The 23,525-nt window shown below is 32.2% G+C and overlaps 1 protein-coding gene and 2 long non-coding RNA genes across 5 annotated transcripts; 2 read left to right on the top strand and 1 right to left on the bottom strand.

Annotated features, from left to right (window-relative positions):
* The first annotated feature begins 58 nt into the window (after positions 1 to 58).
* On the top strand, positions 59 to 3,234 carry LOC123710838. Its single transcript, XR_006753869.1, has 3 exons — positions 59 to 733; positions 1,786 to 1,839; positions 3,125 to 3,234. It is a non-coding gene; the product is annotated as an uncharacterized LOC123710838 (long non-coding RNA).
* On the bottom strand, positions 1,976 to 16,341 carry LOC123710834 (TOX high mobility group box family member 3-like). Of its 3 annotated transcripts, none has more exons than XM_045663082.1 (14): positions 15,956 to 16,341; positions 10,890 to 10,982; positions 10,327 to 10,455; positions 7,831 to 7,940; positions 7,518 to 7,731; positions 7,134 to 7,211; positions 6,867 to 6,997; positions 6,643 to 6,778; positions 6,493 to 6,573; positions 4,945 to 5,217; positions 4,469 to 4,696; positions 3,725 to 4,177; positions 3,417 to 3,535; positions 1,976 to 3,183 (listed from the first exon to the last, which is right to left on the bottom strand). In XM_045663082.1, the coding sequence occupies exons 1-14, from the start codon at positions 16,019 to 16,021 to the stop codon at positions 3,114 to 3,116; spliced, it is 2,181 nt and encodes a 726-aa protein (XP_045519038.1). In that variant the 5' UTR covers positions 16,022 to 16,341; the 3' UTR covers positions 1,976 to 3,113. The 3 variants fall into 3 exon arrangements, with proteins under 3 accessions (XP_045519038.1, XP_045519040.1, XP_045519039.1); XM_045663084.1 differs by lacking the exon at positions 15,956 to 16,341 and adding an exon at positions 14,464 to 14,760; XM_045663083.1 differs by lacking the exon at positions 7,134 to 7,211 and having other exon boundaries at positions 15,956 to 16,336.
* On the top strand, positions 8,275 to 9,566 carry LOC123710839. Its single transcript, XR_006753870.1, has 2 exons — positions 8,275 to 8,484; positions 8,561 to 9,566. It is a non-coding gene; the product is annotated as an uncharacterized LOC123710839 (long non-coding RNA).
* Positions 16,342 to 23,525: the final 7,184 nt, after the last annotated feature.

Genomic DNA, 23,525 nt, shown 5'->3' with positions numbered 1-23,525 from the left:
GTTAGTGCTCTGGCACACTAGTTTCATGTTCTATTATTTATACCTGTATTTTTTTTACTTGAAAATATTTTATCGAATAATAATCCAAAAAGAAACGTACAATAACGCACATTGGCAAATGTCAACAATGATTATATTTGCCAAATTGCGTATAATAATAGTTAACACCCCGGCTTACGCTACCCTATATTGCGGTTTTTCGTTTTGATAAGCGCGGTTTGGTTTACGACCTTTTTGAAAGTGTTCCGTGTAGATCTGGCCAAAGACCAAAAATCATTTGAGGAAGAAGAACGAAAAACACCATTAGCAGACTAAACTAATACTTTAATAATAATAATAAAATCAGAGACTTAATCAAAAATATAAATTTGTTAATTGTTAAAGGAATTTGACCTACGTCACGGTATTAGCGCTCATTGGAAAACAATGCTACAATTATTATGGTGTGACCAAGAAATACTTAAAGCTTGTCCTGCTTAAAACACCGCGTGCTTACAAGCAAAAAATTAATAGATTAAAGCTAGTAACGGCTGGTTCAGCCTATTTAAAAATCGTTGTATTTGGATTTTGGAATAGCATCGCAAAAGTTAAAGTAACGACAAGTGCTGACAAATCGCGTCTCATGATGAGGCTACGATGGACCAGAGATTTATTAAGGTTTTGCACATCTTAATGAAGCTGTTTGACAAAATAGCAAAAAGACGAAATGAAGGAATTCCACGTTTTTGACAGTGTAAGAATTATTGGACAATCTATTAAAAATTTTCACAAAAAAATGGCGCCTTGAAAAAGCTGTGTCCATTTTTATTCATCGTATCGAAGTGTATCGTATGTCGAAAGACGTCTCTAAGCTCTAGTAAATACGGGCAAGCAATCCCGTGACAAAAGTCCGTAGCCGCAGTGTTTGCAATAAGGTCACGATTACCTTCTCTCGCCTCTCTCCTGAATATGAGCAACTAGATATCTCTTAGAGACATGGTGGCACTGTAGAAGGTCCATGCCTGACCTACGCTACCCGAATCCCCCATATTTATAGGCTGCAGATACTCCAGTCGCCATTCATGAGACGAGTCCGGTGCGCACGGATAGACGTCTATCTCCACTATGACCTGAAGCTCCCTACTATAGCACAATGGCGTCCAAATTCCAACTTCGACAAGGGTAAGGACCATCCCCACCCGTTCGACAAGGGAACTACTAAACCTTCCAGACAACAAGTGTCCGTAGGAAACTTCGACACACTTTATTGGATCCCGATAATCCCATCACGTTAGCTAATGACAATTAAAAGCCATCCGCGTGGTAAAGCAATTCAGACTCGAGTTAAAAACGGCAGTCCCTTCGTTTTTCGCTAACATAAGCCACCCTATGGCCCAATCCGAGGTCCGAGTCTGGCAGGAAACGCCCTTGTGCTAGTTGTGGGACTAGTTCCGGCATAGTTAAGCTTCCCATAACAGCTAGAGCTGATCCACTCTAATCGCCATGACAGCGAGATTCTATTTAAAAAACATTGGATTATAGTTTACCTCTACTGGATCTGTGTTTTTAAGTTCAGTACTACTGGAGTATAATTTGTTGAACTCAATTGATTTTATTTCATAATTTTAAAGGCATTGACGTTCTATCTAGACAAAGCTAGATGGCATTTCATGATAGCCAATCCTTACTGGTCATTAATCATCAAATCCAAATTAATCATTATTCATCATTAGACGCGGTGGTATAGTTTTGTTTTGGTGAAGCATAATAGCAGTAGAGATATTTTAATTTAAAGTTTGTATACAGATTAAGGACTTCTCAAGCGGGATTAGTATTTATTCGAGCGCGACAATAAGATTTGTGAGTATGCTTGCTACTATAAAATTTCTATATTTATTTTTTACCATTTTTACTAAGGACTTTCTGTTTCATTTGCATGTTTCTTAGAATTAGCATTTTAGAAAAGGAAGAAAAATCTGTCAGGAAAAATAAAAGCAACCATTGCTTAGGAAATTTTAATGAAGTCCTAATTACATTATTTTATACATTGTAAGTTTACTTTTTAAAATTTTCACTTATAGAGTGAACTAATAGGACTACATAGCCAAAATACACTTTGTAAAGTGTGAGTTGCAACTATTGAATTGCTCTTATTGCATATATTTATTTACATCACTTTTTTATATTTTACCATACATAGAACATTACTTAAATAATATTATCATTGCTTTGAATAATATAAATGACATTTTGGTCCAGCTAAAACCTATATACTAAGCACAACTCCTAGAGGAATGAGTAAATATTGCCATTGTGTACATATAATTAGTTATTGTACATGAAGTAACTACTATATGTATAAAAAAGAAAGCACAAGTTCAATTTCATGCAATGTTTGATACATCATAATATATTATAGTATCACTTAGTACATAGTTTAAAATGTTAAACATCATTTCTAAAATTCTACATTCCTAATTAATTATTCACATAAGGTATTCATATCAATTTAAAATTCTTAGGAGATAAAGTAATATTTTTATGACTGAAGAGTCCATTAAAAATAATTGCCTAATAACACTTATGAGCTAGTTAAAACATGTATCTTATTTTTATAAGGCAAAATGTAAAAAACATCAAAGTTATGAGATTCTAATAATAAAAAAATAATATCCACTATTGCATTTTCATAAAGACACAGAGTACCATATTACTCTTAAATAAACAATGTGACTATTGATTTTTTATTTACATTGCAGTCCGTTGAGAAAAACAAATTGGAAATTATTATTCACAATCTTTTTGATAGATGTCTTCAATATTTTTTGCAGAAAGAATAAAAAAAAGACAAAACATAACCACTACTTACAACATTCTTGTTCTAATAAGATTTCATGTTACAACATTTGCTACTCTAGATATTTCTAAAATGTAATGAAAAATATAAAATATGACAACATTTAATTGATTGTGATAACTACTTTATACAAAACAATACTGATAACTTTGAGGTATAATTATCCAAAATAATAATACACACCATAATAAATTATGATTCCATTGTATTAATACATATTTATTAACATTCCTCATAACAAAATCAGGATAACAATGTGCTTGGAATGATATGCTTTTTATTTTACAGCAGAAAAACTTTGCATTTGATTGTTAGCATTAGATGCAACCCAGGAACTGAAGACATCCCTGAAAATATAAATATGCTTTAGATAAATCTTCTTAAGTATATAGAACCTATGAATTTTTTATATATTTTAAATAATAATATAAAAATAATGTTGTAGAAATGCCTTTATCTATTAATTGAAAAAAAGTCTTTAGAAAACAAGATACAAATTTATCTTTCTATAAATCTTTTTTAGGTAATCTAGCTGTATAATCTATTATTAATTTAAGATAAAAATATGTCTCGAGCATACCTGCAGTGACTGACAACACATTCATTTGAACAATATTCATCTTCCCATTCACTATTAGCTATTGCAGGATTGGTGCAACCTTGACGGACACATGATGTTGGAGTTCTTGTTTCATTTTGCTAAGTAAAAAAGACTTGTTTAAGCACTAAAATGTTTTGTTTACACAGAAATTAATAGGATATATTATTTGTTAAAATTGGTATTTGTATGAGCAGCTCAGTAAATATTTTTACTTTAAAAAGCACAGAAATCTGATAAACATCAGTCATTGACAATAACTGAATCCAAAATATAATTGTATTTATTACCTCTGAAGAGTGCTGTGGCAATCCAGAAGCACCATCCTCATTTGAGCTATGTTCAGTTTTAATTGTTTGGTTTTGTGTTTGCTGGGGCTGGGACTGTGACTGATGCAGTTGTGCTTGCTGAGGCTGGTGAACTTGTTGATGAATTTGTTGTGTTTGTTGGTGCATTTGTTGTGACTGTTGCTGCTGTTGATGTATTTGCTGTGGTGTTTGCTGTTGATGAATTTGCTGTGGTGTTTGCTGTTGATGAATTTGCTGTGATGTTTGCTGTTGGTGAATTTGCTGTGATGTTTGCTGTTGATGAATTTGCTGTGATGTTTGCTGCTGATGAATTTGCTGTGGTGTTTGCTGTTGATGAATTTGCTGTGGAGTTTGCTGTTGATGAAGTTGTTGATTTTGTTGTTGTGATTGTTGGTGGTTCTGCGGCTGTTGTTGATATTGGGGTACTTGCTGCATCTGACAATAGATATATTAAAGTAGTTTAAAAGGGATCACAGGGAAAAGTTATCAGAATAATGAAATAATTATAATATTTACGTTTCTCAAACATAATACTTTAAATTTGTAGAAGAAAATATGCAACAAAAACTTATTCATGACCCTTATTTTTTCACATTTTGCACTTGATTGACAGATTATCTAATTTGGCCTACATCTTTCTACTTAATAAAGAATTATTTATAGAGGTTCATTCTATATGTACTCAGAAAGTCCTTAGAGTATATTTTAAGTCATTCTGTAATTTACCTGTTGACCATGATGATACTGCATGGCTGCATGTACACTTGCCATGGGTGGTGACTGTGATTGCACTTGCCGATAGTTAGATGGTGATAACCCAGCATTTGCTGGATAGTTTGGAGGTGATTGTGTCTGTTGGTAGCTTCTAGGTGACTGGGCTATGTTTGGTTGACAATTTTGTGGGGAAGTAGCTGGGTTCACTTGATAGCCTTGTGGTGATTGACTTGGTACAACCTATTAAAGTATATATTGTTAAGGAGATATTGCTAGTTAACCCATTGTTTAAACTAAATGAGTATCCCAACCATGTTTTATTTCTAATTAAAAAGATAAAGATTAAAACATCAAACCAAGAATAAGGGTATGATCTTGTTTTGATTTTTTCAAATTAATAAAGTCCACTATACATAATTTACTAATTTTATTTTTGAGTATTGCTAATTATTATAGACAAAAAGTATATATAAAAAATATTTACATACCTGGTAAGACTGAGTTGGGTGTCCCATGTTTCCTTGATAAGTTTGAGGTGACTGTTGTGGATTTGAAGGATAGGCCTGTTGGGTCTGGCCGTTGTAGGAATTCTGAGATTGGCCACCTGGATAATTTTGTGGCGAATATCCTTGTGGAGTGCTATTTGGTACAAATCCCTGGGGTGAATGACCATTACCATATGGTTGCCCCTGGTAATAATTTCCGTAATTCGCATTTCCATTATTATGATTATATATCACTTGATTTTCTTGCTCTGAGCCCTAAAAATACCATATAAAAATACAATTAAAACAATAAATACCCATTGACATTATTTACTATAGTAAGATCTGTGCATTAAACCTTTAATTAACAAGAGTTTATGTCACAAATGATATTAATTACGATTCCTGTACAACATAGAACTTCAAATTGCGTATTACTATAAAATGCATAAGGCTAGGTCTGTAATCGCTTCATTATAATAGTCCGAGAAGTTAGTAAAGACTTACCAATATATCAAACTCGGTCGGATCGAAATACATCGTTGTCTCTCAACAACTCTATTATTTTAATTAAAAAAAAAATACTTTAACATTGCGTAGTAAAGTAGAAAAAATATCTCCGTAATTTAATTCACATGAACAAGATTATAATTATTATTGGTTCATTTGACAATATAAAAAAAAAAAACCAAACGCTGCCGGTGCTCCACCTATTTCAGACTACCATTTTATTTTTAAGCACGCTTCACGCTTGCGCGATATTGAATGGTTAACACTGACATCTGACAATCATCAACACCCGACATTGACAAGAAACAACGGCAGATAACATTCTTGTTTAGTGCAGCTTAACTTAAATGATTCAAACTACTAATAGTTTATCATGCAATTCGCGAGACGAAAAAACCTATTAGCGCTACAACCTTTGTCCTCAAGGTCTTAACTTTTTCTGTTTGTGTTTCGTGATACAGCTTCTCTTTTTAACAGCTGATGTAAATGTTTTAATGTCATTTAATTAAAAATAGACTCAACACATTGTCATATATAATTGCTCTCCAACGATATTCTAATTACATCAATAATTTTTTTTCATGATATGGAAGTAGGATACTTAGGTCAAAAGCATGCATGCCGGTTTTCCGACGATGTTTTCCAGCGAGTGTTAAATGAAAATTTCATTGGACCACAGCCGTGATTCTAACGTACGAACTCATGGTTGAAAGGTACACGCTTAAGGCACTAAGCCAACAACCATTCTCTTTTCTAAATTAGACCACAAATATAACTAGTGATCTGTCCTTGCTACCTACGGATTTTAAAATAATATTAAACAAATATATAAGTTTATTTTATTTAGGCCTAAAGTAGCATTCCTTCATTGCTCCAGTAGTTATTGAGTTACAAATTATAAATCTTTATAATAGTAATAAAGTCATTAGTACTTAACATAGATAATTTTGTTTAGATTTTGATGCATTGATTTATTGAACTAGATGAAATGTCAGTAAGTGTGCCAAATTACCTAAACTTATAACAGATGGAGATAAATACCTTTGAAACCAAGCTTGCTCTGTAGGCTGCGAGAGCTTTGAGATACTCCTTCTTAGCAACTTCTGTTTTTTGTTTGTAGACCTGTTAAAAGCAAAAAAATATTATTGCAAAAATATGAAAAATGGTTATCAAATATGAAAAAAGACTTACACTTTTGTGTTCAGAATCTAAAGCATCCCACATTGATGCAACAATTTTTGAAACTTCACCAAAACTTGCATTCGGATTTTGCCCTTTAATTGCAGCTTGTGTGTCACGAAAAAATAGGGCATATGCTGAGACAGGTCTAAAAAAATTAATTATAATAAATATAAAATAAAACCTATTACTACTAGAAAACTACATATAAAAAAACATAATTTTTATATATTTACTTTTGGGGCTCATTGGGGTCCCTTTTTTTCTTTTTCTTCTGAACTTTAGGTTTCTTTTGCATTTGACCACGGCTCATGCCATTCTCAATTGGTTCAGGAGAGGATCTTTTTACTCCCATGTTCAAATTCATCTACAAAAAGTAAATTACATATGAGAATACATGTCAAATATTAAATGATTACAAATCTAAAATAATAATTCATTGGCAATACACACTTAACACTTTTTCAGTAGCAAATTATTGAAACTATATAATTTGCCTATACCTGATGAAGCGCAGTTTGTTGCTGCCGGCTCGCTGAGCAATAATGGATAGGCAGAAGGCTTTCCGCATCACCAGGCAACTACCAACAAACAACCAATTCATTAGAATTCACTACACTTAACATAATTCTAACAAGTGTATATGCCAATGAACTATAAGCATTAGATGTATATATATATCTTTTTTTAAAGTTGAAGCTTTGTTTATATTTTTAAAGACAAACAGCATTCAATATTACATCCTATAATGATTAAAATTAAGATTTATCGAAATGGCATAGTGAACACAGTAACAGTGGCATTGTATACAGTCATAGATACATACATCGTGTTTCATATGTCTTGTAGTGCACTACATAGTTATTTCATCAAATTATGAGTAATACCTGAGAATGTTGTGAGGGAACACTATCATCTGAATCATCACTAGTAGTGCCTGGGGGTGATGATCTCTGTGGTGATCCATACACAGGACCAGGATGGTTTGGAGTGCTTGGGGTTGGTGGTCCGCTCATTACTTGAGTTGGCTGTAGCATCAATAGTTGTTGACCTCCTGGTTGTTGTTGGATTATATAATTTCCAGCAGGAGCACAAGCAGCACTAAAATATGACATTTTGGTTAATTGATTGAAGTAATCGTGTATTTCATTTAAACAATAGTGAGCTAAAAATTAATATAGTACATAGAATTTATATCACCTGTGAGTTGTAACTGGCGGATGAGGTTCTTGTAAATATAGGGGTTGTTGGTATGACGGGGCGCCGCCCGGCGGTGCTAAGCCATCTTGAGCAGGATTTATCATACCAACCTAAAGATTAAATTGATAAGGTTATATTTTAGTAAAATATAGTTTTAAAACGCTAAAAGTAAAATACTCAGTTATTTTACTTTGTTTTGCATGAAAAATTAATGTTTAGATTAGTAGGAAACTATTTTGTTTATTTGTAAACAAGATTCGAATCTTCAAGAACTTGTAATGATAATTATTGACACACGAAAGTTCTACACGCTTTTTTGTCAGCTATGTCCAAGCTTAATGTGTAGAAGTGTCACGGTCACGACATCTAAAAATATAGAAACCATGTAGAAAACAATAGTGGACATCTATATTCTATAGGTCTGCCGGAATCTCGTGACATAAAACAAAAATGAAAAATGAGATTTTCATATGACAATGTCAAGTGTCATCCATCACATCAAAGTACGAGATCTGTCAACAGCTCAAATAATACCTCAGCGTAATGTGATTATCTTCTTGAAATGTGTTTCTTCCGTAAAAATGTCGAAAACGGCACTTCAATCTCAACCAAGAAATATTGTTTTCAATGTTTTTCGTAAGAGTTGACCGATAAGTTAGACTGAGTGGTTTTGATCGTTTTAGTTTATTTTATATTTTAAATTAACTTCTTAATTGTAACTTCTTTATAGGGGTTTCCAGTACTACTAAACGGCGAATCGTAGCTGAGGGCACACCGAATGATGGTTTGTTTTCCAAGCCTGGTAAAAAGAGGAGAGAGAGGACGAAGAAATTCAACTTCGACAGTTTCGATGTACAGTTGATTGGGAATAAAGTAAAGGAATTCTATACAGTACGGAAGGAAATTCCAACAGTTTTTGAAGCGTATAAAGGAAAACCGCGGAGCTGAAGAGCATAATAAATTGGATGTGATTAATTTAGACGACATTTACATTCACGGTTCATGTTCTGTGAATAAGTGCTGGCAAAGCAAAGTTATTGCAGGTCCATATAATAATCCTGATGAAAAAATAGATTTGTACCAAATTCTTGGCTGGTGTACAAATCAACAGACTACCACTACGATATGAATAAAGACAATTTTACCAAAACACAAAAAACGTTCATTAATTGTTATGAATAATGCTAGTTATTAGTCTGTATGTACGAACAAACCGCCCAAACACGCCAATCGTATCGCTGATACAAAAAATGGTTCCGTGAAAATGATTTACATTATGATGATGTTTGGCATAAATGGCAACTACTTGATGTAGTGAAACAAATTATGTCTGCGCTCTTATATCAAATATCAAAATCGCACGCACTTTTAAGACTCTCACCTTATCATTGCACATTGAATCCCATAGAAATGATTTGGGGTATAATGAAGTTATAAGACAGTTGTTAATAAACATGTAAATAGACGTGTAAATGTGGCATGGCATGTGACAGAAAATCATTAACAGAAGAAACTTTCTCACAAATTGGTGCAGAGGATTGTCGGAAATGTTGTGAAAACGATTTCATGAAGCAAGTTATGATATTTGAAGGAAGAGCGATGTATAACAAACACCTTCATGATGTGATGAAGAACAAGATATGTAAGTAGAGTTATTGTAATCGTTTTCTAGTTCAGACTGAGGTTTAAGGTTATTTGTATGATTGAAATGAATAATATATACATAAAGTAATTTACGATTGATTTATTTTTCATGACATATTTTCAAATCTTAATTAATAATAATATTTCCGATACATAACATGCGTGGTACAAATAAGTAATTAAGTAATTAATGTTCATGAATACTAAAGATATAATAATTAAACAGTATCAAGATAATTTAATCAAATTTCCCCAGTATTGCCCACAAAAATAATATTCCCAAATTTGCCACGAGATTCCGGTAGAACTATAGCTATTTGATCTAATGGACTAATGTGTGAACGAATGAATTAGACACCAGATTCATAATCATGCGTTTTTTATGATCGTGAACACAATTTTATAAAATTATCATGCTTTTAAATACCATCTAACAAATTCGACTAAGGGTCCTTCAAGAAAAGAGCATACAAATTTTAAAAGGCCGGCAACGCACTTGCGAGCCTTCTGGCAATGTGTCCATATGCGGCGATATCACTTAACATCAACTGAGCCTCCTGCCCGTTCCCCTCCTATTTAGTATAATTTTTACGTATTTTTTATTGGAATCTGTAAGACTTTCAAATCTATGCAATATCAACAAAATCAACTATTTTGTACCTCGAAAGTTATCGAACTGATGGTATCGATCAGACGCATCACAATGTTAATTTAATTTTTTTACCTCCGTAAGTTTTCTTATTTGTGTCAAAAATGATAAACAAGTTTTTCTAACAGTTTTATTTTATTGTATTTAACTATATTCTTGACAACTCATATTAAGACCACTTAAAGCACTGTATACAATAATACCTGAGGTGCCGAATGGTGCATTTGTGGGTACTGCATATGAGAATTTTGCCCGTTTCCACTAGTTGGATGTTGTCCATGGATAAGAGGAATATCAAATTCTTCGTCGCCAAAGGAGGGTGTATGAAATGTCTGCAATAAAACAATGTTTGACTAAAAGCATAACCATTACTAGTAGTGGTAATGAGTGGTGTTTCTAGGTTTCCGGCTGTGCACATTTTCGGATTTATTTATTTATTTATACTTAGTTGCAAACATAATATAATATCCGTTATGCAACGATTTCTCTTGGGGACACTGAATAAAGGAAAAATTATACAAAATTGCAAGGCAGTGGAAAAAACTGGGAAATTTATTAGGTTGTATAAAATATATGAGTATATAAATAAATAAAATGCAAAAAGCAATAATAACAACAAAAATAACGATTGGAGCTTTCGGGGAAAAATCGTCAGGTAACCGGCATATCTGTTTTACAAACAAAAAGTATATTATGCCCCAATCCCCATCATCAGAGGCCTGACTAGAGTTCATGGTGATGATAATGTCCCTATATCTACACATACCTGATCGCTCATGGTGTAATGTCCTGGCTTCGCGTTACGATTGTTTTGGGGAAGAGAACTGAGTTTAGCCGTAGAATCGTGATTTTCAGTTTGCTGCAAAAAAATCGAAAACTAAATTAACTTTTCATATAATAAACAAATCGAGATAGATGAAGGTCCTTTTTCTTATTCAATCTCGTCTTGAGCGCTTTCCAATATGCTTAACTTTAGTTTGATTGACGTTCAAGAATACGAAAACTTTTGTCTACCATGAAGTTGGTCATATTGAACAGTTTTATGTGAATTTTTATAATTCTTAAAGATGTAGGCTTTAGTCAAGCCCCCTAAGTTCCAGCGAAGCATATGAATATGTAGGTGTGGTGGCATGGCTCCTGATTCAATTAAGAAAATAAGAACGTATATATCCCGATTAAAATACCACGGGAGTTGCATTCTACAATATTATTCCTAGACCTTTAAGCATTTCAGGTAAGTCATAATCGGTAATTTCTTAAGTACTATCCTAGAAAATCACCACGCGAAAAAAAATTAAAGCAGCCGTTGAGACTCTTTTTATGTGTACTTTTATCCCGAATAGCCATTAGGATACTTCCACAAGATGTTTATAAAAAGTAATGTTTCAAGTTTGAAAAAATGTTATATAAATAAACGTTATATGTATCTATTATTCACTCGGATGATTCTACAAATATTTTTTATTCTAATGGTTCACTTGATTACGGTCGTAGGAAAATTTTAGAAACAAGCTAGTGTTGGTCTCACTTTGACCGTCACCGACACGTTAGAATTTAACATTCATCATGACTACCATTTTTTTACTTCAGAAATCGGAGTAAAAATGTTTTTCACGTTCTTTGTCTTTTTGTTAAATGTTGTTTATGATTCTTATTACCACTATATTCTACGAATATTATTTAATATAGAAATAAAAAGTTTTTTTTTAATTTTTTAATTAATCTATTTTTATGTTAATAATTGTCAGTTTTTGACAATAATAAAATTTATTTCTCGTAGCGGTATATTATTTATTTATTTCGTAATACTACATCTAACATTACTCGTTATAACAAACAATTAGACTAGAATCTAGCCAAAGATAGAAAACATAATATTTACCTAGGTTCAGTATTCAATACATTTAACTAAGAGATACCTAATTTGCCTGTGATTTGTGATGGTGTAAAAGTGAGGGTATGTACGTGAAGGTGTGTATGTCGGGTGTGCTCATGATGCCGCTGATTTTGCGCTATGCATGTTCTTAATACTCTTTTTAACTAGTTTTAGTATGTATTATTTACACATAACATTCTGGCGGTACTATTTCAAACAAATTTTTCATTATGGCAGTTTTCTTTTGACCTGAAAGCAACAGATGAAAAAAAATATTTTGAGTGTAAATGGTATTATATCGTACCCATATAGCGAGAATTAACTGATTTTAGAATATCAAATATGTATACGTAATATCAAAACGTTAGTTAATAGTCTGTGGCTATTAAAAGGTTCATAGCTTCAAAAATCAATTGATCAGTTTTTGTACTGGTTTATGCGGCAAGTTGGTCTCATTCTCCGGTAACCGGTTTGTAGCACACCGGCTGAGTCCATGGGTCTGAGCATAACATACCAATATCGACTAAGTGAAAGGACACGATAATACCTTTATATTTTGCAATAATACGAATTATAATTAAATAATATTAATCGCTGGGTTATGACATATTTTACGTTATTATTACATTTATGGGAAAGTTTCTACATATATACGACTAATACTTTTATCGTTAAGCTATGTATATTTTGGATCAAATAAGGTTTTACCTTAAGTCATTTAGAGCTTTTGATCTATTGAAAATCTTGATTTTCTATTTAACTTTTGTTTTAGTCTTATAACAAAAGAGTGTTACTTGCACAATAATTGTGATCGATTTTAAAACACATTTTTAGTTTTACAATAAATAATATTATTCTTTATATTTAATTGGAATAAATTGAAATTAAATTGGCTGATTATTAGGAAATATACGGATACTCCTACTACTCCTCCTTCGTAGGGTTCATTATCTAAGACGAGCGTGGACCAACTATGTCTATTCTTTTCTATTGTCGATAGGTGTCTCTGGATTCAAAAACTAAATAAATAATTAAGTGTTTCTAATAGCTCTATATTTAGAGCGAGGAAAGTAGAAAGTAAGAAAAAAGTAGGTCATATTAATCAAGGTATATTAAAATCAAATGAAGTATATATTTACAACTTACAAAACCACATTCTAGAAAATAATCCCAAAATCATATATCAACCTATATTATAGAATTTGAATCTACTTTTACTTTATGGACATAACGAACACGCATTACATACAGACTTAATTACTAATCTTGATTTTCTAATAAAAAATAGTGCATTTCGATAATTCAAAAATATTAATTTTATAAGATACATACGAGTAGTAATATACGAGCTCTTATAACAATTGTATTGGTCAATGACCCCTATTTAGTTCTGTCCACTAAAATAGAGTTTAATCAATTGATGTTGTTACGGTTCGAAGTTGGGACTTACGCTCTCCTAACAAGAGATCAGTTAAGGATCACCTAAAAGAACGGTCGAAAGAGGTTAGTCTGTCGACAGGACGAGATAAAAATGCTTTTTAGGGTGCAGGTGAATAAGTTTTTCTCGCTTTTTTTCTAATGTTAGTAAAGGATTTGATATGTATTGCATCGAGATTCATGAAAGCCTGTATTCGAGTTACGGCGATTTAAGGACATATTAGATAATTATATTGTTTTTTAGTATAAACAAATGTCGGCGAAATATGTAATAATTTTAGAGTTGATGGCACTTTAGGAGAATTCCTTGCTTGCCCAATGACGGACACAAAAATATGACATGTCAAATTTAATAACAAACACAACTTTTTAAATTTAATTGATAAAACTATACCTTCAATAATTAAACGTGAAATATTAAACAAGCCACAATATATATTCATAAAAATATTTCATTAACGGAAAAAATCGATGGAGAAAACCTTGCTTGTCATTTTATTGTTACATATATTAATTAGTATATGAGTAAAATGTCTGTAAACCATTTTTTATTTTAAAACTGGACAACTGTCACGAAAATTGGAATAATACGGTCGACTTAATGTATCAAGTCAAATTTGAATAATTCCATAAATTATTGAAGTATGTACCTACTAATAATATAGGTATGTTATCATGCACTCTTATCTTTAGAATATCACACTACGTCTATCTTTGTCCCACTTTAATTTATTTCAATTAAATATTATAGTTCAATCTGCGAAAGTAAAACAGTGTTACATTTCTAATAGATACATATATTGTTTTTAAATTTATGTCTAGACCACGTTCTTATTTCAAGTTGCCATTCAAGTTTTATTTTGGTTAATTTCATAATAAATATTTGTTTATTATTAAGAAAACCCACATAACATAAACAGAGTTAATAATGTCATTATTATTGTAATTATGAGATATTAACTGTACATAGAGAACTTTTTGTTTAGGTAACCCATGCAAATAGCACTAACTGCCACGTATTACTTACTTTATCACAAGGAGCGAGAATTAGAAATCCAATTAATTAAGAAGTCCGGCTTCATTAAGATTTATTAAAAATCGAGAAAGAAAAATTGGCGTAATTACAGTTTTAATTGAATTAAGCACAGCAATTGTTGGACACACTTAGTACTTTCGTTAATCACATAAAGGTCACAAAATGTAATTTGTCTATTATTAGTTAAGATTTAATATGTCAAAACAGCGGGAAAGATTATTTTACAGGACTTGTATGACCACACACTAGACACGCACGTGCGACCCGCGCGGGAAGACTGCGTGGCGTTTACACGCGGGCTGCGGCGGGGACTGAGGAACCGCGCCACAATTTTGAATTTTGACTTCACGGTAGTAGCACAGATAACATAATATTGTGTCGTTGGTAGCTGTCATGAAAAATATATTACAGGGAATAATAGTACTGTTTGTACTGTATTAATTCTATATTTTTTTTCAATGTAGTATATCAGTCCATCTTATGTTATCATAAAGTAAATATTTAATGAAGTAATTAATAAAAGTACTGTGTATAAATTATTAATTTGGGAATAATAATTTACCAATATATGTTTTAGGTACCTGCATAATACAATGTGCCAAAACACAAATCCCAAAACAAATATAATTTATCTCACTGGCACGGAATATTATTTTTGTATATATATATATATATATATATATATATGTATGCGTCATTTATTATTAGGGATAGGGATAAATGGTATACAATTTGTACATATAGTCTGCTTATATAAACCCATATATAACCCAACTTCCTATATAACCCAGACATCATTTTTATCCGTAAGAGGTTTTCTGTAAGATTTTTACTGCCTTATCAGAGTTTTTCGTTTAAGTTATTACAAAGTTAAATTGAATGAATAGCTCATTCGTTGTGTTTGAATCATAAAATACATATTTTCTCTTATCTATTACATATTTGTAGCCCACCCCAACATAAAACATGAAAATTCGCTTAAATATGTAGTTAAATTAAGTCTGTTATGCTGAAGTACGAGTATAATTCTATATATGCTTATGCTTCGGTGAAAGAAATAATACTATTTAGAGAAAAAAAACGAATTTTTAAATAAATATATATAGGTACGTAAAAATAGAATTAAAAAATGTGATTGAATTACTGAGATCGAATTGAAACGGTAGATGTCAAGTTATTGAATTAAATGAAAAATTGGCTTAAATTTTAAATGTTATATGATGTAATTTAAAATATTGAATATGAGGAAGTAAAGCCGGATATGTGAGATTATTTTCTTAATTGAAATGTTAGTTGTTCCTTGGTTAATTAGAATGATGAAATTGACATGTTAAACTAACATTTTATGCGAATTTATCGTCAAACTTTAAACATTGGTATATTCGAAATTATAATAACTAAATATTATATTATTAATTATATTTTAATTAAAATTATTCTTAATATAATATTATCTATTACATTGAAATTAAAGAATCATTACCTTATACATACTGTAGATTTTATACGATTGCTCTCGGCCATCACCCGCTGTTTGAACAGGTTCCATACTGTTTTACCTACAGTATGGGAAATTAATAAAATGCAACGGTCCATTTACTAAATGTAAAACAAAATCCAATAAATGCAAACTAAAACGGCACAGTTTTTAAAAAGAGTAATGTAAACAAACGTTGATAAGTCCAAAGTAAGAAATATCAACAATTAATAAATTGTGAACGCGTGTAGGTGTAGTGAGAAAAGGGATATGGCATTCCGATACGTGGGGTACAGGTTTATCAATGAAGAACTAAAGGGTAAACCGTGGGAGACGTCACTGCCAACAGACAAGCAAAGGGCGAGCACGTGGCCGGTCCGAGATGATCAGGAAGCAACGCGACGGGACACTTAGAATTCGCGAGGGAGCGACCGCCGGAAACCGAGGTGTACCAGGGTTCCTCGAGTACAGAGAAGTGGCGGCCCGCGGCACTCCCGCCTCTCCCAGCGACCCCTCACCCCTCACCCCGCACATGCACTTCGAAGCCTCCACAACACCGCTCACCCCGCATTCTATACTCGCCTTAATCGCAAATTAAACTTCCAGTAATGTTTTCTGTTAAGCTTAGAGCTTAATTTGATGTCATTCATTACGCTGGATTAGGAAATTGCGTAACTGATTACGTATTTACCAAGCTTATGTATAATATTTTAATTCTTCCTTGATTTTATTAAATCAATGGACGTCTATAGACACTATATAAACTTACGTGCACGGTGGGGGCTGTTCATATTTTATTTAGATTAGCTTTTGTTGGACATGATTGAATCCATGTTTGTCACCATACTTGTAACAGTCTTGACGTTAGACACTCCTTCAGAATTAGTATTTTTATTAATGAAATAGTGCGACGAATAAGAGTAATTTATGTTTAGTTGGATACCAACGTGTCTTATCGTTAAATCTGTAATAAAAACTTAACATTTAGTAATTTAAATATTCCTATAATTTACTGAATTCACAATAAGAGATATATACTTATTAATACTGACAATCCTGATAGTTTTATATTTTGTCTTATACTCTGTCTATTTTGCCTATCAATCATAACTCAATAAATATTCTAATACTATGCAATATTATGTGGTAATTATATGATATTTCGCGATCAATGATCGAACGACGTGCACTTGTAATGATGTTATTACAGGAAATCCCTGCGCCAGACAACAGGGGTGGCATGCTCAGAGCCAGACATGCCATAATTGTTTGTGTTCAAAGCATACGTATTGCAATCAATTGACCCGTTCAGCCCCTTATCGCTAACCCTCGCTATTGTGTGCGTAAAATTTTGCAATTAAATGATGGATGATAAATTACCAAAAAGTTAAGAATATTTGTTTTTTAAATGCATATTCGTGGTTGAGGTACTAATAGTGGCCGGCAGGTTTATATCCAATAGTATCGTAATTCACAATTTTAGTTAGAAATGTATAGCCCCTTACACAACTCTTGTACTCTAGAGTTTAATACTCTATAAATAAAAATCTAATTTCATTTTTGTTCTATTCCTATGAACACCAGATGAACACTTTACTACCCTCTAGGAATCAAAAAAATATTTATTTAATTAAATAAATAGAAACGCATTAACAATTCATAAATGGATTTCGGTTTGATTTAGGTTTTATCGTGCAGTGACAAGTTTTGTTTTGTTGATGATCATAATAAATTTATTATTGATAATGAAGTTGTCACAACAAATATCTTTCTTTATATGGGGGTTTCCATCATTATTGCCATGTAATCGTTTATTTACTACGAATTCATTGTACGAACTTGATTCCTAGAGGGTAGTAAAGTGTTCATCTGGTGTTCATAAGAATAGAACAAAAATTAAATTAGATTTTTATTTATAGAGTATTAAACTCTAGAGTACAAGAGTTGTGTAAGGGGCTATACATCTCGTATTAGTAAAAGAAATATAAAGCTAATCAATTTTTTTAAGACTGTAAGTTAGCTTGTATGTCCAACTTAGCTTAATAAGCCGACTTGTAGAGCTGTTAAGAACAGGACTTTCCACAAGCTGGTGTTTAATATCACATTGTGATTTTTTTGAATAAATCGTTATGAATAATAAATCTATAAATAGATTGTTTAATCTATTTTAACTACGGCGGGCTTATTTTCTGATTGAACTTTTAGTATCGAGTCTTAGGAAAACTTTGTACTGCACCAACCGCTTTTACATTACGACATTCCTATAGTTATAGAAAGATCTTAATATTTAAAATGTAAATATTATATATAGCGTATACGTATTATTCATAAAAATACTAGAGAGTTTTTGTTTGGATGTAGTTTAAGGCCTGAAATACAAACAGAAATAAACAAAGAGTGTTGAAACATACTATCAGCCTACCAGCACGGAGACTGGATATTGGCAGAGCCCAGAGCAACCCTAGAGGAATATTTAACTTACCCACACTGGAGGTCATACGTGATTGTAGTCACTTTGTGTCAGCTTTTAACCAAAGTCTGCTAATACAACAACCTCAGCAGGAGGGAATTTGTATGAGTCATTTCTGATTCCTCTGAGCCAGTTTTGCGGTGTACAGGTTGTTGAGAGTGGGTTGGTCTATTTGTGGTGACAGGAGAAGCGTGGGAGCCGCGTGTACTGAGCTGGAGTGGCAATGACCTTGACACTAAGCGAGTGGCCTTGGGTAGCACGTGGCGGCTGACACCCGCTGTCTGTTGTCGGAACGCCGCCGCCGCCTTTCCCAAGGGAGCCTAGTATGGATATGCCTTGCGAACTTTACTAATAGAGGATTTCAAATTATAATTTGTTTTAGATTAGCTTTTTAATGTTTTGCACTTGATAATATGATTTAAAAAAAATATATAATTTTTTTTGGTTATTCTTACCGAAAGTTCCGAATTGTATCCTCTTTAAAGATTAGCTTGTACTTTATTCAAGCGAAAAACGTGCAATATTTCAAGGTTTCTTTCTTCTTACTCTAATAAGTATTGTAAAATTTTAAATATTTTTTTCATATTGCTTCTAATCTATCTCAAAGTTTTATAGTGAAATGCTTCAACAAAGATACTTCAATAAAGTATATTAACACTTAATTAATATAGTTCACAAGGTAAACTAAAGTGTATTAAGACTAAAAAATCAAAGTAGTTGTAAATTTAAAAAAAATTCAATAATAGGTATTCGCAAGTAATATCCACACAATGATAGCGTGTGAATGGGTGCGATTCAGCCGGCGACGTGCAGCGTGTCGAGTGCGGTCGCCGCGGGGCCTGGCGAGCCGGCAGCGAGCGGTAGCCTGTAGCCGCCCGATACGTTTACGAGCCGACACTAACTTTAAGTGACCCCGCCCGCACTCGTGCTCAACACTGCTTGTATTCCCTCTCAATGAAAACAAGGAAACGACCTTTTATTCGTGTGACTGATTATTGTCGAGCTTTATGAAGAAACGCGGACATTTGCGGCTGTAGTAATTAGCTACGCGCTACGGACGACGCGCTACGCGTTGACAGCGAAGTCGTTACATTGATATTTTATTGTGTTCTTTATTCAAAATTACATGTTACTCTAGATATATTGTAGTGGTTAAACACTATGATACAGCGACTTCATAATAATAAACAACCCACTTATAAACCTATAACTCATTCTTCATTTTGATTACGCGGTGCTACACACGTCATTGTACAGCCAGTTAAGGCAGCAAGAAAAGGCAGTGTGTCTTCATTGGTCTGCATATCAGCTGTCAAGGAATGCGTACGTAGTTCGTGCGACGAGCCGTGCCCTCGTTGTATGAATGAACGCGGTCGTGCCAACGACGCTTTTTATCGCTGCTTCATTACTGAGCTCTGACTGTAAACACCTGTTTGTGTTATAGCGCGAATATTTCGTAATATGTTTGAATTGCACAATTAATAATGTCTACGCATGCTACACTATCCGATGATATAAAGTAACTAAATTACAAGTATAGATATAGTTGGATTACGTTTTCACGAAATACATATTTTATATATTCTGTAATATGTTAATTGTGCCAAAGAAGTATTACCTTTTATATTAACATATTACATTTATAAAGTATATATTTTATTGATTTGCATTTAGTAAACATGCACATAATAATAACTCCAAAATGTATTTTTTTTCTATAAAATTGTTTTAACCCCTTAATTCGGTCATAGCCTGATATTTTACAGCCTATAGCGTACATCCATAAATGTAGCTATTCTGTCAAAATGTTCTAATGTCTCACAATCTTCAGTCTCATGCACTCGCTCACGCTTCATATTATGAGATTTAAAAAATCTGTGAAGTTATCCAATTTGATGAATATGGATGCCGATGGTTTTTTTCTTTTATAAAAATCCCAATATCCCCGACTCTTGTGGTGCAGGACCTTATTTTATACATATATTTTGTATAAACATATAAATTTACACTAAGAAATTACCTAATATATATATCCATATATACACTACATATTTAATTTTCTACCGATGGTTTGCATCTATGCGCATAACAATTTTATTTATATTGGTTATAATTAGTAATATTTTCAAATAAACCTCCTTTATATTCAAATAGACATTTAAACTTACTGTGAATTCAGAATTCTTAGGCCAGAGTATTATATCATAGATTTTGTACTGGTTATGGTATGGTATTTCTTATGCCTCTGATCGTTTGATTGGTTTAAATAATCTTAAATAAACATGAAACATGTAAGGTAAACATACGTTGCTGTCCGGCAACCCTACAATGGGAATGTGGCAGATACGCATCTATTTTAGTGAGAGCCTAGTGTCTAGGCGAGAGGCTCTCCTGACGTGATGCGTTCGCAGCCGGGTTGTGCACTAATGAAATTTTTATATTACATTATTACAAACCAGCACCCAGAAATCGATCGCGTCAGGGACGTAGTCATCTACTTGCATATGAAATATCATTATGCCCTTTTTATTAAGAAAACACCCATATTTAAGGCCGAAATGGTCAAAGCATCTATCATTTATAACCTCAACATTTGTTAAAATAATAATGGAATAAATAACAAAAATTACAACAAATTTAAATAATTCTTATTACATTATGTAAATATGAGAAAAGTATTCAGAAGAAAAAAGTATTGCATAATGCCAATGTTATAAAAATATTTTATTAAAAACTATACAAAAGTAATTCTATATTTTTCCGATAAACAAACAACAATTTTCAATTTACTTAAAGTCTTTAAAATGTACCTATTATATTGTAATGTAGGAAAATTGTGATCTTTCAATGTGATTGAGTTTAATATTATTCTCTACAACGTCGAGAGCTTTCAATTTAATTATTTGGGGACTTAATAGCGATGACGCGAGCTCGCTTCAAAGATTTCATGAAATTCATGAAATTAAATAACTTCAATTTGTTTTAACATTACGGAAATTCTTGGTAAACATTTTTATTAAGACGTCAAAAACACTTCTAAATAAGGTCGGCATGTATGAATCGAATTATACACCATCCAATTTCTATACATGTTTCAATAATCAAATTCAGAGCAATCTAAATGCGATATAGATAATATAATAAAATAAAATTGCGATGCGAATTCGTGAGAAAATTTAAATAAATGACTTTTCTGTTTGCACATAAAAAGAAATATATTGCGGCACAATGAATGTTAGGGGTGGATGGGGGTAAGGGGGCAGTCGCGGGCGGCCGAGAGACGGCGACGTAGGGGTGGGGGTGGGGGCAGCGGGGAGAGGGACAGGGAACAGGGGGCCCGGGGGGTGACCCACTTTAACAGGACAAGTAATATTACTTTTTACTTTTAGGTAACTATTTCACATTTTTATCAAGATAATAATATAATATTGTATTGGCAACAAGGAAAATGTTTAATTAAAAAAAAGAAATTTAAATGTAGTTAATTCTTAAACTAATAATATTTATTATTTACGTCATCAATACATTTTTCAATTATTCTTATGCATACCTCACGTAAGATCCTGTTAGTAAATATTATGTGATAACTACTTATTTGAAAATTCTAATTAAAATTTTGTAATATGTAATAAAATAATTCTCCAATAAAGTGCAACATAAATATGCGAAATAGAGAGAAACATATATAAATATACACACATTTGTGATGTCATAGTAAAATGGATTAAATTATCTAAGAAGTGTAATGTACCTATATAGAATATTATAATCATAACTAAGAAAAATCGTATATTATAACGTCTATTCTATTTTTTTTTAAATATTAGTAATTGTACAGCTCAGCCCAACCAAATTCGGTACGTTTTCGCGATGATTTAAATTTTTATATATAAAAATGTAAACTGTCACTAAAAATTTGTGTTGACATCATGCGTGCTATAGTCACAACTACAAGCAAAAATACATACAAAGAAGAACGGGGATAACGTTGAACATAAATTAAAAACAAAATAAAAAATTAGACGTTGAATTGCAAACTTCTTTCGGGTTTTTGGGTCGAATACCAAGATGTTATTGATTGTTGAGTAGTTAGCAACTTAAAATTCCTCCAGACAATTTAATTCGAATACTATAAATATATTGATTTATGTATGAGGAACACCAGAAAAGGAATTAAATTCGTATGTAAGAAATAATTAAATATACAGATAGCTATTTTAATAATCAAATCTTTAAACATAGAAAATTTTGATCGACTACAATTTAGTAAATTAATTCGAAGAATCCAAATTAATAATAAATTAATTACTAATTAATCTTTGCATTCCTAAATCTCAGTCTTTACGTTCTGGTATTTTATGTTTCCAATGAGGTATGTATACAATACATATTTAGTATATCTAAGCTTTATATAGCTTCAGCTTATTTAGTATATCTAAGTTTAGGATATCTTCTAAGCTTGTAAAATATATGAAGTTTTTACTAACATCTAATTTATAATTTTTATTGCTTTGAGTAATTGCATCTCTTGTAAGTTCTTATATGACGCCTAAAGCTCTGTCATTAGATTCTGATAATAATTTAACGTTTAGGAATGTTTTTGTTAGTCAATGCTTAGTAAATTTCGATACCGTTTAAAGACATGGTCATTTAAAATATATTTTGACGTAACGTTTGGTAACCTAATATGTATCATTAAAAATGCGGTGAACATGAATAAAAAGGAATAGAAATAGGATCCAAGACTTAATTGAAATAAATTATATTATTTAGGTACCTACTTATACTGAATCGGGGAAACATCTCACGGAACGTAAGGACGAAAATTAAAGTGAATGTAAATATTTTATGCATAAAAGGAAGATTTTATATAGAACTACTAATCTGACGGGCGGCGTTCCAAGTGCGATCTCTCCACCCACGTGTTAGTTTAGTTAGGGATATTATTATGAACAATTTTAAAGGGTATTCATATACTTAAGCAATTTTAGAAATGAAACGAAGACGAGTGCTCGTTTATAAGCGTGATTTAACAACTCCAGCATATTGATTTTTACGTCGCCGTGGGCCACCCCTCCCCGCGGGAAGAGTTGTGCACGGGGGTAA

This window comes from Pieris brassicae, chromosome 6 (assembly GCF_905147105.1).
Source record: "Pieris brassicae chromosome 6, ilPieBrab1.1, whole genome shotgun sequence".
Lineage (NCBI taxonomy): Eukaryota > Metazoa > Arthropoda > Insecta > Lepidoptera > Pieridae > Pieris > Pieris brassicae.
Note: the sequence above shows the minus strand (reverse complement) of the source record. Positions and strands in the feature narration are given on the sequence as shown.